Source organism: Myotis brandtii, unplaced genomic scaffold (genome assembly GCF_000412655.1).
Source record: "Myotis brandtii unplaced genomic scaffold, ASM41265v1 scaffold103, whole genome shotgun sequence".
Taxonomy (NCBI): Eukaryota; Metazoa; Chordata; class Mammalia; order Chiroptera; family Vespertilionidae; genus Myotis; species Myotis brandtii.
This window is the reverse complement of record NW_005353460.1, coordinates 3,105,703-3,124,352: the sequence shown is the minus strand read 5'-3', so window position 1 is coordinate 3,124,352 and position 18,650 is coordinate 3,105,703. Positions and strand designations below refer to the sequence as shown.

At 35.2% G+C, this 18,650-nt stretch overlaps 1 protein-coding gene across 1 annotated transcript in view; it reads left to right on the top strand.

Moving 5' to 3' along the window:
• Window positions 1-18,650, top strand: part of LOC102252819 (disintegrin and metalloproteinase domain-containing protein 2) — a 79,711-nt gene that overhangs the window by 37,330 nt on the left and 23,731 nt on the right. Inside the window, exons 13-17 of the mRNA XM_005856515.2 lie at window positions 1,379-1,510; window positions 5,634-5,732; window positions 5,847-6,042; window positions 12,454-12,559; window positions 17,177-17,360. Coding sequence (XP_005856577.1) covers window positions 1,379-1,510; window positions 5,634-5,732; window positions 5,847-6,042; window positions 12,454-12,559; window positions 17,177-17,360 — 717 coding nt within the window. The remainder of the gene's footprint in view (window positions 1-1,378; window positions 1,511-5,633; window positions 5,733-5,846; window positions 6,043-12,453; window positions 12,560-17,176; window positions 17,361-18,650) is intronic.

The following is an 18,650-nucleotide window of genomic DNA, read 5'->3' as shown; positions in this document are numbered from 1 at the left end:
AAATACTAGAGGCCCGGTGCACAAAAATTTGTTCACTCAGGGCAGGGGAGGTGGTCCCTCAGCCTGGCCTGTGCCCTCTTGCAGTCTGGGACACCTCAGGGGATGTCCACCTGCTGGCTTGGGCCTAAGCTGGCAGTCAGACATCCCTCTGGCAGCCCGGGAGCCCTCAAGGCATGTCCACTTGCCAGCGGGGAGCAGGCCTAAGCTGCAGTCAGACATCCTTAGCACTGCTGAGGAGGCAGGAGAGGCTCCCACCACCACCACTGTACTGGCAGCCATCTGCCTGGCTTGTGGCTGAGCAGAGCTCCCCCTGTGGGAGCGCACTGACCACCAGAGGACAGCTCCTGCATTGAACGTCTACCCCCTGGTGGTCACTGTGTGTCATAGTGACCAGTCATTCCAGTCTTTCTGCTTGGCTTGGGCGGGGCGGGGTCCCAGGGGATCAACAGGGCGGGCGGAGCAAGCAGTATTGCTGCTCTCAGTCCTGACCTCAGAGGCCCTGGTAATCACTGCGAGCGCCTCTGAGAGAAAGCTGCCCTCGAGTTCCGACCGGTGCCAGACAGTCCCGTTTCTCCCATATGAGTCTGGGTCCCCAGAGACTAGCTCAGAACTGGAGCTCAGAGCCTGAGACTCCCTCCCAATTGAAAAAGACAATTGTGTCCTCAGCCGCCAGACCTCTCCGCATGCACCTCCGCACCTTTGTATTTTACTTCTGCACCGCACCTCCTCTGAGTGTCGGTATGCTTTTCTCTTTCCTTCTAGTTGTAGAATTTCCACTCAGCCAGCCTTCCTGTGGTTCTGGATGATGTCCGTTCCGTCTTTTAGTTGTATTTTTGAAGTGGTTGTGCGAGGCAGCAATCTCCGGTGTTTACCTATGCCATCATCTTGGTTTCTCCTTCTCAATCCTATTTTAAATGCAGGAAAATTAACTCAACAGTTTATTGTGGATTCATATTAAAAAATGGAGGCCAATCGGATAAATTTCACTAAAACAAACCAATCTAAGTTGAGAGTTGAAAAATATAGTGGTTTGATGGATTATCTCACATCTAGATCTGAAAATGACAATGTGCTGATTGTTAAAATGATAATATTTCCATCATCTTTTGAGGATAGTCCCAGAAATATGCAGCAGCAATAACAGGATGCTATGGCAATTGTAATAAAGTATGGCAAGCCCAATTTATTCATAACCATGGCATGCAACCCCAAATGGGCAGATATTACAAACAATTTACAACACTGGCAAAAAGTTGAAAACAGATCTGACTTGGTAACCAGAGTTTTTAATATTAAGCTGAATGCTCTTTTAAATGACATATGTAAATTCCATTTATTTGGCAAAGTAATAGCTAAAATTCATGTCATTGAATTTCAGAAACACGGACTGCCTCGCACTCACATATTGATATTAGATAGTGAATCCAAATTACAAATAGATGATGACATTGACAGTATAGTTAAGGCAGAAATTCTGGATGAAGACCAGCGTCCTCAACTTTTTCAAATTGTAAAATCAAATATGTCAAATATGGTACATGGACCATGTGGAATACAAAATCCAAAGAGTCAATGTAGGAAAAATGGAAAATGCTCAAAGGGATATCCAAAAGAATTTCAAAATGCAACCATTGGAAATATTGATGGATATCCCAAATACAAACGAAGGTCTGGTAGCACCACGTCTATTGGAAATTAAGTTGTCAATAACACTTGGAATGTCCCTTAAAACCCATATTTGTGCCTTAAATATAACTATCATATAAACAAAGTCTGTGAATTGATTAAAAGTGTCAAATATTTATTTAAATACATCTATAAAAAGCACGATTGTGCAAATATTCAAATTTCTGAGAAAAATTTTATCAATCATGACGAAGTACAGGACTTCATTGACTCCAGGTATATGAGCGCTCCTGAGGCTGTTTGGAGACTTTTTGCAATGCGAATGCATGACCAATCTCATACAATCACAAGATTAGCTATTCATTTGCCAAATAAACAAAATTTGTATTTTCATATTGATGATTTTGTTGAAGTTTTAGATAGGGCTAAAAGGCATAACTCAACTTCGATGGCTTTGTTCTTATTGAATAGAGAAGATTCTGACACACATAATTATTATTATTGGGAGATTCCACAGCATTATGTGTTTACTAATTCTTTATGGACAAAACACCAAAAGGGTGGGAATACAGTATTAGGTAGACTGTTCACTGTGAGCTTTAGAAAACCAGAATGATATTACCTTAGACTTTTGCTTCTGCATGTAAAAGGTGCAATAAGTTTTGATGATCTGAGAACTTTAGGAGGTGTATTTATGATACATTTCATGAAGCTGCTAAAACATTGAGGACTATTAATTGATGACACTATCTGGAAAGATATGATTGACAATGCAATCATCCTTAATATGCCCAAACAACTATGGCAACTTTTGCATACATATGTGTGTTTGGATGTTCTGCTGAAAACAAATTATGGGATGAGAATAAATCTCATTTTATTGAAGATTTCTGTTGGAAATTACACCAAAGAGAAGGTGCCTGTGTGAACTATGAAATGCATGCCCTTAACCAAATTCAAGAGGCATTCACATTGCATAGAATGAAATGTTCACATCTCAGACTTCCATACTATCCTTTATTAATGAATACAAATACATGTGATGAATCATACAAGCGACAATAGGCAGAGGTTTTGATAAATTCTCTGAATGATGAACAGTTGGTAGCCTTTCAAACTATAACTTCAGCCATCGAAGATCAAACTTTACACCCTAAATGCTTTCTCTTGGATGGTCCAGATGGTAGTCGAAAAACATATCTATATAAAGTTTTAATACATTATATTAGAGGTCATGGTGGTACTGTTTTACCCACAGCATCTACAGGAATTGCTGCAAATTTACTTCTCGGTGGAAGAACCTTATGCCCAAACAACTATGGCAACTTTTGCATACATATGTGTGTTTGGCTGTTCTGCTGAAAACAAATTATGGGATGAGAATAAATCTCATTTTATTGAAGATTTCTGTTGGAAATTACACCAAAGAGAAGGTGCCTGTGTGAACTGTGAAATGCATGCCCTTAACAAAATTCAAGAGGCATTCACATTGCATAGAATGAAATGTTCACATCTCAGACTTCCATACTATCCTTTATTAATGAATACAAATACATGTGATGAATCATACAAGCGACAATAGGCAGAGGTTTTGATAAATTCTCTGAATGATGAACAGTTGGTAGCCTTTCAAACTATAACTTCAGCCAAAGATCAAACAACTTTACACCCTAAATGCTTTCTCTTGGATGGTCCAGATGGTAGTCGAAAAACATATCTATATAAAGTTTTAATACATTATATTAGAGGTCATGGTGGTACTGTTTTACCCACAGCATCTACAGGAATTGCTGCAAATTTACTTCTCGGTGGAAGAACCTTTCATTCCCAATATAAATTACCATTTCCATTAAATGAAACTTCAATTTCTAGACTCAATATAAAGAGTGAAGTTGCTAAAACCAATAAAAAGGCCAAACTTCTCATTATTGATGACTGCACCATGGCATCCAGTCATGCTATAAACACCATAGACAGATTACTAAGAGAAATTACAAATTTGAATGTTGCATTTGGTGGGAAAGTTCTCCTTCTAGGAGGTGATTTTTGACAATGTCTTAGTATTGTACCGCATGCTATGCAATCGGCCATAGTACAAATGGGTTTAAAGTACTGTAATGTTTGGGGATGTTTAAGAAAGTTGTCTCTTACTACAAATATGAGATCAGAGGATTCTGCTTATAGTGGATGGTTAGTAAAACTTGGAGATGGCAAACTTGATAGCAGTTTTCATTTAGGAATGGATATTATTGAAATCCCCTGAAAAAATGATTTGTAATGGACCTATTATTGAAGCTACCTTTGGAAATACTATACCTGTAGATAATATTACAAATATATCTAAACGTGCAATCCTTTGCCCAAAATATGAGCATGTTCAAAAATTAAATGAAGAAATTTTGGATATACTCGAGGGAGATTTTCACACATATTTGAGTGATGATTCCATTGACTCAATAGATGATGCTGAAAAGGAAATTTTTCCCATTGAATTTCTTAAGTAGTACTCCTTTGGGAATGCCATGTCATAAATTAAAATTGAAAGTGGGTGCAATCATCATGCTATTGATATATCTTAATAGTAAATGGGGTCTTTTAATGGTACTAGATTTATTATCAAAAGATTACGACCTAACATTATCGAAGCTGAAACAGTAATTTGACAACAGTTTTCCATGATGCCAGCATTTGCAATGACTATTAATAAATCACAAGGACAAACTGTAGAAAAAGTAAGAATATTTCTACCTGAACCTGTTTTCGGACATGGTCAGTTATATGTTGCTTTCTCTCGAGTTCGAAGAGTGTGTACGTTAAAGTTAAAGTTGTGAATACTTCATCACAAGGGAAATTAGTCAAGCACTCTCAAAGTGTTTTCACTCTTAATGTGGTGTACAGGGAGATATTAGAATAAGTTTAATCACTATCAGTCATTGTTTGCATCACTGTTGTTTTTATATCATGTTTTTGTTGTTTTTATATCATGTCTTTGTTGTTGTTATATCATTTTGTCATTTATTTACTAATAAATTTAGATATTATTTTCATATACATTTTACTAATTTCCTTTCATCTCTGACACTTCTATTATAGAGAAAGGGCAAATAGCAATATTAAAATTTCCTCTAATTAATTCCCTTTTAATGTGCATGAATTTCATGCACCAGGCCACTAGTAAATAAATAAAAACACAGAATCATGGTAATAAACTCCCTAAAGAACATGTAAGTATAGTCCATGGACACAGACAACAACATGGTTAGGGCCAGGAGGAAGGGAGGGAGGATTTGAGTGGAGGGCATAGAAGGAGAGGTAAATGGGGGACATCTACAATAATTTCAACAACAACAAAAATAATAAATGTCACAATAAGTTTGAAGGGTTAAAAAAAACAGAATCACTGGGCATAGATGAATTATAGCATAAAACAGAAGGCATCATGAAATATGGATGAGTGATATAAAGTTGATAATTTGTCATGTTAAGAAATATCATTTTCTAATTCTTCATATTTAGAGAATTCAAAGTAAAATAAATTTTGAATATCTCATAAAAGTTACTGACTTATTAACATACAGCAGATTCATAAAAGATAAGTAAGAACTAATCATAATGAAATTGTTAAGTTGTAACTTTCATTTCATGTCTTGCATTTAACTATTTCTGTCTAGAAGAGCCAGAGAGCTCCTGGAGGCTGGCTTTGGTAGCCTCCAGCATTTCAGAAAACCCTACTACCAATATAGTCAAACCTACTCTAGGGATAGAAAAAACACACAGTCTAGCACATTGTAGATAACTAATCAATTTCTATTAAAAAGCATGATTAAATATTTATTTTTTGTTTGCCAACATGTATGTGAAGCATCTGTCTATAGCTAGATAGATATAGACATATATATAATATATATAATATATATTAGTATTACATAATGTTTATATCATTAAAATATATATCCAATGTAAATGAAAGTTGGAAGATATTTAAGAGTATTTGTTTTGCCTTTCAGGAGTGTAATCAAATCCCAGACAATTGCTGTGACTCTACCACATGTGCACTAAAAGCCGGTTTAGCTTGTTTAACGGGAGCATGCTGTACCAAGTGTCAAGTAAGAGTTTTCTTAAAATTTTGGTATTACCTATATAAGTAAAGTTATCATTCTTTATAATATCTATATGTTTACATTCTGCTCTATTCAATATAATTTACCTCACACCGTCAGTTTTCGCCAAAAGGAACTCCATGCAGGAGTTCCATACATGAATGTGATCTCACTGAATATTGCAATGGATCATCTGGGGAATGTCAAGAGGACTTTTATGTTCAGGATGGTCATCCATGTGAAGAGGAAAAATGGCTCTGCGTACAGGGACACTGTAAGAGTATGGAATCACAATGTGCAGAAGCATTTGGTGAAGGTATTTGTTATAATTTTATTTCCTGTATATACATTTTTCTGGAAACTGAAATGAAATAGGTGTTGATATGTAATCGTGATTTTTTTAATGTAATTTCTTATTAAATTTATTGGGATGAAATTAGTTAATATGATTATAAGGTTGCAGCTCTGGATTTCTATGTTACAAAATTTATATATTGATCTGTGTGACCAGCACCCAAAGTCAAATCTCCTCCTGTCAATATATATTAGGACCCCTTTCACCCTCATCCCCTTCCCTCTGGCAACCACCACACTGCTGTTTATGTCCATGAGATTCAGTTTTATATCACTCGTATGAGTAAAATCATATGGTTCTTAGCTTTTTCTGACGGGCTTATTGCACTTAGCATAACATTCTCAAGGTCCATCCATGTTGTCACAAATGACAGTAGTATTTTGTCTCTTCTTATGGCTGAGTAATAATAGTACATATGTACCACATTTTCTTTATCCAACCCTCTATCAAAGGACACCTCGAATGTCTCCATGTCTTGGCGACTGTGAATAATGCCATAATGAACATAGGGGTGCATATAGCTTAGGGAACGAATGTTTTTATTTTTTTGGTGGGTACCCAGAAGAGGGATTGTTGGGTCATATGGTAACTCTATTTTTAGTGTTTTCAGAAACCACCATACTGTTTTCTATAATAGTTGTACCAGTTTACATCCACGCCAGCAGTGAATGAGGGTTCCTTTTTTCCCCCACAATCCCTCCAACACATTATCCGTCTTGTTGATAATAACCATTCTAACAGATGTGAGGTGATAGCTCATTGTAGTTTTGATTTGCATTTTCCTATTAGCTAGTGAAGTTGAACATCTTTTCACATATCTGATGGCCGTTTGTATATTTTCTTGGGAGAGGTGTCTGTTCAGGTCCTCTGAGGATGGTTGTAATTTAAAATGACAGGCAATGGAAAGTGTTAGTAAGAATGTGGCAAAATCAGAACTTTTATGCATTGCTGGTGGGAATAGAAAAATGGTGTAGCAGCATTGGAAAACAGTTTGGCATTTCCTTAAAATGTTAAGCAGAGCTATTTCATTTCTGGTATATACCTAAGAGAATTGAACATACATGTTCCCACAAAACCTTGTATACAAATATTCATTGCACCATTATTCATACTAATCAAAATGTAGAAATAACCCAAATGTCCGTCAGCTGATGAATGAGTAAAGCAAGTACAAAATATTACTATGCAATAAAATATTAATTTAACAAAGTGCTGATATTTGTTAAATGTAAATACATTTTGAAAACATATGGCAAGCTAAAGAAGCTAGTCACAAAGGACCACAAAAATGATTTCATTTCTATTAATATGCATATAGGCAAATGTATAAAGACAGAAAGTAGATTAATGGTTGCCTAAGACTAGAGGAGAATGAGGGGAAGGAATGTGTTTGTATGTTGTTTGACATATATACAATTTAATATTTATAACACATTTTTAAATTTTTATTTTATTTTTAATGAAATTTATTAGGGTACAACAGGTTAATAAGGATTTAAGTGTACATTTTCATGATATGTGATTTGTATATTGCATTGTGTGCTCACCAACCAAAGTCAAATCATTATAACTACATTTATTGTCACAATTTTTAAAAAAATATTTTAAGTAGACTTTTAATTGAATTTATTAAGGTGACATTGATTCACAAAACTACACAGGTTTAAAAAAAAACTATACAGGTTTCAAGAGTACAACTCAACACACTGCATTATGCACCCACTGTCCACAGCAAATTCTCTTTCCATCTCTATCCTCCCTCTGTCCACTTCTACCTACCCCTTTCCCTCTGGTCATCACCAGATAGTAATATTTATTTATCTTTATTTTTGAAAGTATTGCAATTGTTTCCCTTTTTTCCACATTGACTCCATCCACCCTGCACCCTCCGCTCCTAGGCCTTCCCTATACTATATGTGTTTGTTATTTTTTTGCTTAATCCCTTCACCTTCTTTCATCCAGTCCCCTAACCCCCCTTCCCTCTGACAGTTGTCAGTCTGTTCTTGGTATCCATGAGTCTGTTTGTATTTTGTTTGTTAATTTATTGTGCTCCTTAGATTCCACATATAAATAGATCATATGGTATTTGTCATTTTCTGACTGGCTTTTTTCACTTAGCATAATAATCTCCAGGTCCATTCATGCTGTTGCAAAAGGTAAGTATTCTTATTTTGAATTCTTTTACAGCTGAGTAATATTCCATTGTGTAAACAGACTACAGCCTTTTCATCCACTCATCTACGGAAGTGCACTTAGGCTATTTTCAGATCTTGGCTATTGTAAATACCAATACAATGAAAACAGGGGTTCATATAGTCTTTTGAATTAGTGCTTCGGGTTTCTTAAGGTATGTTTTCAGAAGTGAGATCACTGGGTCAAAAAGCAGTTCCTTTTTAAAAATTTTTTGAAGAAACTCCATACTTTTTTCCACAATGGCTTCATCAGTTTGCATTCTCATCAGTAGGCACAAGGGTTCCCTTTTCTCCACATCCTCCCCAACACTTTTTGTTTAATGATTTATTAAAGATAGCCATTCTGACAGGCATGAGGTGACTTTAATTTGCATCTTTCTGATGATTAGTGATCTTAAACATTTTTTTCATATTTCTCTTGGCCATCTATATGTCCTCTTTGGAGAAGTGTCTATTTAGGTCCTTTGCCCGTTTTTTAATTGAATTGTTTATCTTCCTTTTGTTAAGTTGTATGAGTTCCTTATATACTTTGGATATTACCCCTTTGTCAGATGTATTATTGCCAAATATATTCTCCCATACAGTTTTAATCTTAATTTTTTCCTTTTGATATTATGAAAATTGGAATTATTTAATTTCCTTTTAGGATTTTTCATTGCTAATATATAGAAGTGAAGTGCAACTGATATTTATGTGTTAATTTTGTATCTTAAAACTGAGCTGAAGTTATTAATTCTAACAGGTGTGTGTGTGTTTGTCTGTGTGTAACTTTAGAGGATGTGGAGAAAAGGGAACCCTTGTGCACTATTGATGAGAATGCAAACTGATGAAGCCATTGTGGAAAAAAGTATGGAGTTTCTTCAAAAAATTTTTAAAAAGGAACTGCTTTTTGACCCAGTGATCTCACTTCTGAAAACATACCTTAAGAAACCCGAAGCACTAATTCAAAAGACTATATGAACCCCTGTTTTCATTGTATTGGTATTTACAATAGCCAAGATCTGAAAATAGCCTAAGTGCACTTCCATAGATGAGTGGATGAAAAGGCTGTGGTCTGTTTACACAATGGAATACTACTCAGCTCTGATAATATATAATTATCACATTTATGAACACATACTTTTACTTATTTTATTCCAATTTAGATGTATATTGTTTCTTTTAGTTGCCCATTGCTCTAACAATCAGGCCTTCTATTACTGTGATGAATAGAAGGATGAAAACTTAAATCCTTGTCTTATCCCTTATCATAGAGGAAAAGCTTTCAGTCATTCACCATTAAGTATTATTTCAACTGTATGGTGGTTTTTTTTTAATAAATGGCCTTCATTATATTAAGTACTTTCCTTCTACTTCCAGTTAGTTGAGTGTTTTTTTGTAATTAAAGGGTGTTGAATTTTGTCAAATGCTTTTTTTGCATCAATTAACATGATTATGTGGTGGGGTTTTTTCTCTTTCATTCTTCTATTTTGGTATATGACTAATTGACTGATTTATTTTTGTATTTTGAACCATCCTTGCATTTCAGAAATAAATCCTACTTGGTATTTAGAGTGCTCTTAATATGCTCTATAATTCAGTTTATAAGTATTTTGTTGTCTTTTTAAAAATTCATATTCATGGTGGTCATTAATCTATAGATTTCTTGAGGATTTTTATGTTTACATTCATGAGGAATATTCTCAAATTTTTCTTTCTTGAAATGTCTTTGGGTTGTTTTACTATCAAGTCTCATTGAATAATTCATTGAAGTATTTCCTATTCATATTTTTTGGAAGCATCTGTGATGCACTGTATTAGTTGTTTGAAATTTTTATGGAATTCACTAGTGAAGATATTTGCACTCAGACATTTTTTGTGAGAAATTTTCTGTTAATAATTAAAATTTATCAATGTGGTCGATCTTTTCAAATAAACAAATTGTTTTATTGATTTTCTCTATCATTTGTCTATTCTCTGTTTTATTATTTCTGCTATAATATTTATTATTTCGTTCCTTCTGTTTGCTTTATGTTTAGATTTTTTTCAGTATCTTAAAATGGAATGCTAGATTATTGATTTTAAATTATTTTTCTTTCCTAATTTAGTTATTTGCAGCTATAAATTTCTAAGCACTGTTTTCAATGGTTCTTATACATTTTTGTATGCCATGCTTTTATTTCCATTTAACTCAAAGTATTTTCAAATTTCCCATAAGGTTTCATTTTTATTTCTTTTATTTAGGTGTGTTTAATTTCCACATTATTGCATTTTTCTTATGTACTATTGTTATTGATTTTTAAATTCAATTTCATTATATTCAGAGGACATAATATGTACAATTTCAAGCCTTTTTAGTTGTATGTATGGTCTATCTTGAAGAATATCCAAATGCATGGAGAAGAATAGGCATTCTGCTGTTGTTGGATAGATATCTGTTATGTCTAGTTTATTGATAGTATTGCTCTAATTTTGTATTTTCTTGCTGATCTTCTGTTTATTTGTTCTATTCATTATTGAAAAGTTGGCAGACATCAACCATGTACTCTAAGTATGGCACTTTTACAAAAGTTCAAAATAGGTCAGGCCATTTCATTAACTGAAATGCTGTTGGCGTTGGGCTACCATAGAGGAGATATAAGAATATTTCCAAACTAAAACGTCACAGTTCCCTTTATCCTATAAACTGTTTTACCCAGGATTCCACAAGAGAAACAAAATCTGAAAAAATTAAATTATTTTTTCTATATGTATAACTGCAATCCATCTACCTATCAAAATTAAGGAATTGGCTTATGTAATTCTGAGGGCAAAATGTTTGTTTTATGAGAGATACTGGAGAGCTGAAACAAAGCAGATGGAAAGTGCAAAGATGATGTCCACTATCCTCCATCCCCTCAGAGAACATCAGTAAATCCCTAGATGTATGCCAAACCAAATGCCTTTACCTCAGACCAAAGCTCCAGGAAGAGCCAAGAGGCGCTAGACCTGTGTAAAAGCTCCCCTCTGGAAAATACTGGGTACTTTGGAGCTGGGCAGAGTGCACCCGTCCTCTGAGGTTTCTAAAGGATTATAGTAAGCCTTTAGATGTGTGTTTCAGTATATATGTAGCATGGTTCTCTTAATTATTTTTAAAAGATTCTTTTATTTTATATTCTTAACTTTAATTTTTTTTGCCTTTGAGAAGCCCTGTTTTAAGTCTAAATGTGTCTTTCTCTTCTAAGAGTGGTATATTTACTAAAACTCCTATCCCTGCTACCAGAGCACAGAAAGTACATAAGAATCTACACTGGTTTATAGAAGTCATCTCTTTATATTTTAATCCCCTGCTTTTTACATTTTTAGAATCAGGAACAAGCCTTGAAAGCAGACTAAACCATATGTTAATGCCCCTTGAGACTCTAGCTTTGTCACTATAGTTATGAAAGATCTCCAACTTTGTCATATTTTGTGTCCACCAGCAATTGCCTGCTTCTCTTGCTTAGCTGACACTTTTGACTTCTCACCCATGCCAGGTTTGCAAATGACCTCTGGACAAAATCAACTGCTTATTTTCTGTTCACTACTGCTGTTAGGAGTTTCAACAGATATCCTAATGTGTCTACTGGGGCTTCTTTTTTGGTGTGTCATAATGGAGTGGTTAAATCTTTCTATCAAAGAGTTTTGACTTAATCCTAGAATAGAACTGATGATGGAGGGTTATGTTAAGTAAACTGCCCTTTAAGTAGGTTGTATCTTAAGAGAATTAAATACATTCTGTCTATGGATTGGATAGCAAATGTGAAGATGAATCAATGGTGGCTCCAATACTTTTTGGTCTGAAGTACTTATGATAAAAACCAAAGATGTAAGTTGACTGGCTTGACTTGAAAAGATATTTATGCAAACACAAATTATTGACTAATAAGATATTCTTTAAATTTCTTACAGACATGTGTTTCTAAACTTACTAACAATTTAAAAATAAACTGAATGCAATGTTTATAGCTAAGGTATTTGGATAGGAAGAATATTTTAACTTCTAAATATTTCATTGAAGTGGTTTTGTGTGATCTTAAACCTAGTTTTTATTTTCAATTTATAGTATAACATTATTTTGTGCAATATATATTGTAAACTATTTTAAAATGCCAAATTCATTTGTTAATTATTTTAAAATTAATATAAGTTCAATGTGACTAACCATACTTTTCTTTTTCAGCTTTAGGTGCAGCTCCTCCAGAGTGTTTTAAATACCTTAATTCTATGACTGATAGATCTGGCAGCTGTGGTGCAGATGCTTCAGGATACAAGAAGTGTGATCCTGAGTATGCTTTACAAAACTTAAGAAACTTTATTTTTGCCTTAAATTTGAAAATACCACCACATAAGGTTATGTGTAATAAAAATTTCACCTGGCCACAAAGACTTCATTTAATCAAATTAGACTTATTTGAAATACAGAATGTCTGTGCTTCTGTTTCTCATATATCCAAATTACCCTTTGTATCTTCCGATACACTGTTTAATTTACATAGATTAATTAATTATCCATCAGTTAGAGTGACTGATTATTTTTTATTTTTCATGCTGTCACTTTAATTTTACAAAGGATGACCATTCTTATAGTAATGAAACGAAAACAACGCGTGCATTTTTACTACCCAGGAAGTAGTAAAGCACTGTGTTTAAGAACATGTGCTCAAGAACATGTGCTGTACAGCTAGACACCATGGTTTCAAATGCTAACCATACCATTTATCTACTTGAATGACCTTGGACATATGTTTCACATATATAAAATATAAATATTAATTTCACTAACATCATTGGTCTGATGCCAGTGGGGAGTTTCAGTAGTCTAGGAAAAGCAGCACTTAAAATGGGACTGACATATGGTATGCACACCACAAAGTACATCTTAGTACATTTACAAATTGCTTTTCCATATACTCAAATCCAGAATACACCGAAGTGTGTTTTATAATTGCTAAATCACATACTGACCAAAGAAAACCTTCTAACTAATATGACTACATTTTCCTTTAAATCTCTGGTAATTTTTATAGTAGTTGCTACAAAGTACTTCTCTGCTAATTGCCATATCTAGGTCATTTTGATATTGGTATCCAGTGATTTATTTGCATCCTGACTATGTCACATTTTAATTTTTTATATGCCTAGCACTTTTTTATTTTATAATGAATACTATAAATAATATACAATGGAAATTTTGTGTTATTTTTATGCATTTCAGAAGGCTAATGAATTTTGATATGGAAGGGATTGAACATAGTTGGACTCATAAATAGTATCTCTCTATGAGCAGCAGCTGAAAATAGTGTTCTTTATCTTTAAGATACACTTTAATAATTCCCTAGAGTGTTCATTGTACATGCTTAGTTTAGTGGTCAGAAAGGGTTTAGGGTGAAGTTCATATACACATCTTAGTGCTCAGTCCCTTTTAATTTTCAGTCACCAAATTGATATTAGGCTCATATTCTAATTCTGCCTTTTGATTTTTCAAGCTAAGGATATTTAAAATGTTCTCATGGATTATTTTTAAAGCCACAGTCCAAAATGCCTCATATGGAATTTCCATTCTTATGGCTCAATTATCATTCAATTCTTCCCTCTCTGTTTACATTTCAAAGCTTTCAGTGTGTGTGTGTGTGTGTGTGTGTGTGTGTTAGATTAGAATTCTACTCTAACTCCAACCAACTTCAACCTACTTCTTAACTGTATAAATGATTCTTAAGTCAAGTTCTGTGTGAATACCTTCCAGCTAAAAACCACAAGGAACCCACCTGCAATTGAACAAGTTTGGTTTCTTACAGCTTCTAGTCAGTGAGACTTTACACTATGGGAAACTGTGAAACATCTTAGCTCCAGGGTTTTAGAGACTAATTATAGGACCTGCGCTTGTGTTAAAGTGATTTTCAGTAGGGTTTCAGGAAGTGGATCATTGCTCTGAATTGGATGTTTTCAGGAAGTGAAAGTAATTCTGTGATCGGATATATTAATAAATCATATGTGAAGAAGGAAAACTAGAGAGTGAAGCTAAAGCTGTACTCTATATGTATAAAAGCCTAAGCAACCATCTGACCGTCCGACTGGTAGCTAGGATGTGCAATGACCACCAGGGGGCATACGCTCAACACTGGAGCTGCTGAGCTGCGGTGACTTGGCAGCGGAGGTTCTTGGGTGATGCACCTGAAACCAGAGAGGATGGAGCCAGATTCCAGGGTGTGTCACCCGAGAACCACCCTCTCGCAATCTGGGACCCCTTGGGAAATGTTGGAGAGCTGGTTTTGGCCCGATCCCTGCAGGCCAGGCCGAGGTACCCCACTGGTGTACAGATCCGTGCACTGGGCCTCTAGTTGGTAATAAAACAACAGTAACTCATATTGGCTGGATGAGAGGGATGTTTGGTAATTTTGTTGCTTGGACAATGTTTATTTCTTGTCTTCCTATGTTCAGAGATGATTTATGCTGTGGACTTTTTTTTTTTCTTGATCTGCATAGTCACTGAATGGCTTTACCTAAAGTTGATATTCTTATACTGGCCTGTATTTAACAGGTAAATACCATGGTCTAGCAATGAGGGCAACTTAGCTTGTATCAACTTCAAGGCCTTGCTGTAATATCAGACCTTCACTGAATGCCAGAGGCTAGTTTTCTCTCTTAAATTTTCCTCTTTTGCAAAAAAGGCAAAAAATCAGAAATAGAAAATTGATCCTCCCACCCCTAAAATTGTTCTATAACATATCTATATTTTCAATATTGCTAAGATTTTATGCTGAGTAGAAGGTTATTTAGAGAATATGGTATGTAGTTGGGCTGGGATTAGTCTCTCTAGTGCAGGAGAATTTGTTGACTCCTCTGAAGTAGCAATGGATGTGTGGTTGACTTATGACCTCAAACAGAATTCATGGACCAAATAGAAATGTTATTGTATAACATGTGCCACAAACAGATATGGACAATAATCCATTAGACATGATTTTGAGGATATCCATTTTGTTAAAATACTGCATATACTTTAAATAATGGACATAGTGATAGCCCCACAGTATATAATTTGTTTACTTTGTTTATTAATGTCACTTTGACCCTTGAACTCTTACTTTTGAAAGTACTCAATTAAAAGGTAAATAGATGTTAAATTTAGCTTAGCAAATATTTAGGAGTTTAGATAAAAAATATTTAGGAGTTTAGATAAAAAATATTTAGGAGTTTAAATGTAAACAGTTTATTCTTGTTTTTCATTATATAAAACTAGTGGCCCAATGCACGGATTTGTGCACATTGAAAGGAAATTATTTAGAAGATGGCTGGTGGGGCGGGACTGGGTGAGACTAGCCAGACAGGCCCTGGAGCCAACCTCCCACAGTCCCTCCCTGGCTGGCTGCACCTGGGGCAGGCAGTGCTGGGGCTCAAAGGGCATCTGCAGTCACCACAGCTCAGCAGTAAAGCAGATTTGGGCGACAGTGCTCCAGCAACAACAAAAGCCAAGGCCGAAGGTGGAATTGCCCTTTTTTAATTTAAATTTTTTATTGTTTAAAATATTACATATATCTCCTTTTCCCCATTGACCTCTCCCTGGCCACTCCCACCTGCCAGCACATACCCTCACCACCTTACTGTCTGTGTCCATTGGTTATGCTTATAAGCATGCATACAAGTCCTTTGGTTGATCTCTTAAGCCCCGACTCCCCTCCCCTCCCCTGCCTTCCCTCTGAGGTTTGACAGTCTGTTTGGTGCTTCTCCGTCTCTGGATCCATTTTTGTTCATCAGTTTATGTTGTTCATTATATTCCACAAATGATGAGATCATGTGATATCTTTCTCTGACTGACTTATTTCACTTAGTATAATTCTCTTCGTGTCCATCCATGCTGTTGCAAATGGTAAGAGTTCTTTCTTTTATATAGCAGTGTAGAATTCCATTGTGCAGATGTACCACAATTTTCTAAACTACTCATCTGCTGATGGGCCCTTAGGCTGTTTCCAAATCTTAGTTATTATGAATTGTGCTGCTATGAACATAGGGGTACATATATTATTTGTGATTGGTGTTTCTGATTTCTTGGGTTATATTTCTAGAAGTGGGATTACTGGGTCAAATGGGATTACTATTTTTAATTTTTTGAGGAAATGCCATACTGTTTTCCACAGTGGCTGCACCAGTCTGCATTCCCATCAGCAATGCATGAGGGTTCCCCTTTTTCCACATTCTTGCCAACACTTGTCATTTGTTGATTTGTTGATGATAGCCATTCTGACAGGTGTGAGATGGTACCTCATTGTCATTTTAATTTGCATCTCTGGGATCATTAGTGACTCTGAGAATGTTTTTATATGTCTCTTGGCCTTCTGTATGTCCTCTTTCGAAAAGTGTCTATTTAGTTCCTTTTCCTATTTTTTTTTTGGATTGTGTATTTTCCTTTTGTTAAGTTATATGAGTCCCCTATTAATTTTGGAGATTATTAATGCTTTTTCTCATTTTCTGGTTACTTTCATAATTTTTGTGCTTCATAGTGCTATCATTATGATGTATTTTAGTAAAATATGTATTAAGTAAAATATTTCAAAGTCTTTACCCATAATGGTGAGAAGTAGGTATTATGTTTAAAAACTGAAAAGGATAAACTTTGTTAATTTTTTAGTATAGAATAAACTGGAAATTGATTATATCTAAGAATCAAAAAAGTAAAAGAATCATTACAAAAATATCAGGTTATCTAGGAAGTAGCTCATCATTACTAAAATGTTCCATTATTATCAATGCAGGTAAGACCCTCATTTTTTTTGTGTTTCATAATTCATTGCATATAATTTTTTCAGAACTTCAGTGTTTTATTTATATCTTTTTGCTTTAGAAATGATATTCTAATATTTATTTGTATTTAAAACTAATGATTTTCATTTATTTGTAAATTATAGTGATGTGATGTGTGGAAAATTAATATGTAAACATGACGGTGAAAATATACTTGAAAGTAGCAGCGCCATCATTATTTATACTAATGTAAATGGAAATATCTGTGTCGCATTGGAATATAAATATGATCATGCTGAGAGCAATAAGATGTGGGTAAAAGATGGAACTGTTTGTGGTACAAATAAGGTATGTATGCTTTTAGTCTCAAATGACTTTCTAATTTATACTCTATTTTTAAATGCGTGATTAGTATTTTCCTCATAATTTAAGTACACATTCAATTTCATAAATAAAAAATTGAAAAATTTTAAATGAGAAAAAACTAAAAAAGAAAAAATATATAATCTGTTTTCATGCATATATGATATCACCATGAATATTTTATTACCTTTTTTCTTAAATTTTTTTTACGTTCACTGATCTGAGAATCATATTGTTCATTCACTGTATTTATTTTGTTAAATTATAATGCACATAGTATTTCTAATGTTATGACCTATCTTATGATATAATTACTTTAAAATAGCTGTTAAATAATATGTTACCACTTAAGTGATAACAATAATCCTATATAGTAAAGAGGGAGTATGCTAATTGACCATCACACCCTCACAAGATGGTGGTGCCCAGTCCCCTCTGCCGCTCCAGGGGCTTTGGCTCCTCCTGTACCCCCCACTGACTGAGGCTCATGCAAGCAGGGCTGGCTGAAGTGTAGGCAAGCCTTGGATGGCATCTGCCCAGCCTCCCAGGGCCAGCCCAAGACTCAGGTAACCAGGGCTGGCCAAGGCTTGTGCTGTTGGCAGTGGCAGCAGCAGAGGTATGATGGGGGTGTCGCCTTCCCCTGATTTCCAGGTTGCCTCCCACCCCTGAGGGCTCCTGGACTGTGAGAGGGGGCAGGCCAGGCTGAGGGACCCTCCCTCCAGTGCATGAATTTTTATGCACCAGGCCTCTAGTCTATAATAATCTATAATAATAAAAGCACAATAGGTTAATTAGACGAAATGTTCTTCTGGACATCCTTCTGGATAACCTTCCAGAGGAAGCCAAGGCTGTAAGGAAAGACTGGGTACCTGGTGCCTGCCGGCGGCCTGAGAGAAACTGGTGTCGGCAGCCGGGGGACTAAAGGCCTACTCTTGCAAAAATTTTGTGCATCAGGCCTCTAGTATAGAATGAATAGAGTAAAGCAAAAATTAATAGAAGGCACATATACGATGAGTAACTACTCTTTCTATTTTTATGAACATTCTATCCAATCTCTCTCTCTCTCTCTCTCTCTCTCTCTCTCTCTCTCTGAGAATGTAATAGAATCTACAGACATTGTATATACACTAGTAGCCCGGTATATGAAATTCGTGCACATTAAAAGGGAATTAATTGCCCTAACCAGTTTGGCTCAGTGGATAGAGCGTCGGCCTGCGGACTCAAGGGTCCCAGGTTTGATTCTGGTCAAGGGCATGTACCTTGGTTGTGGGCACA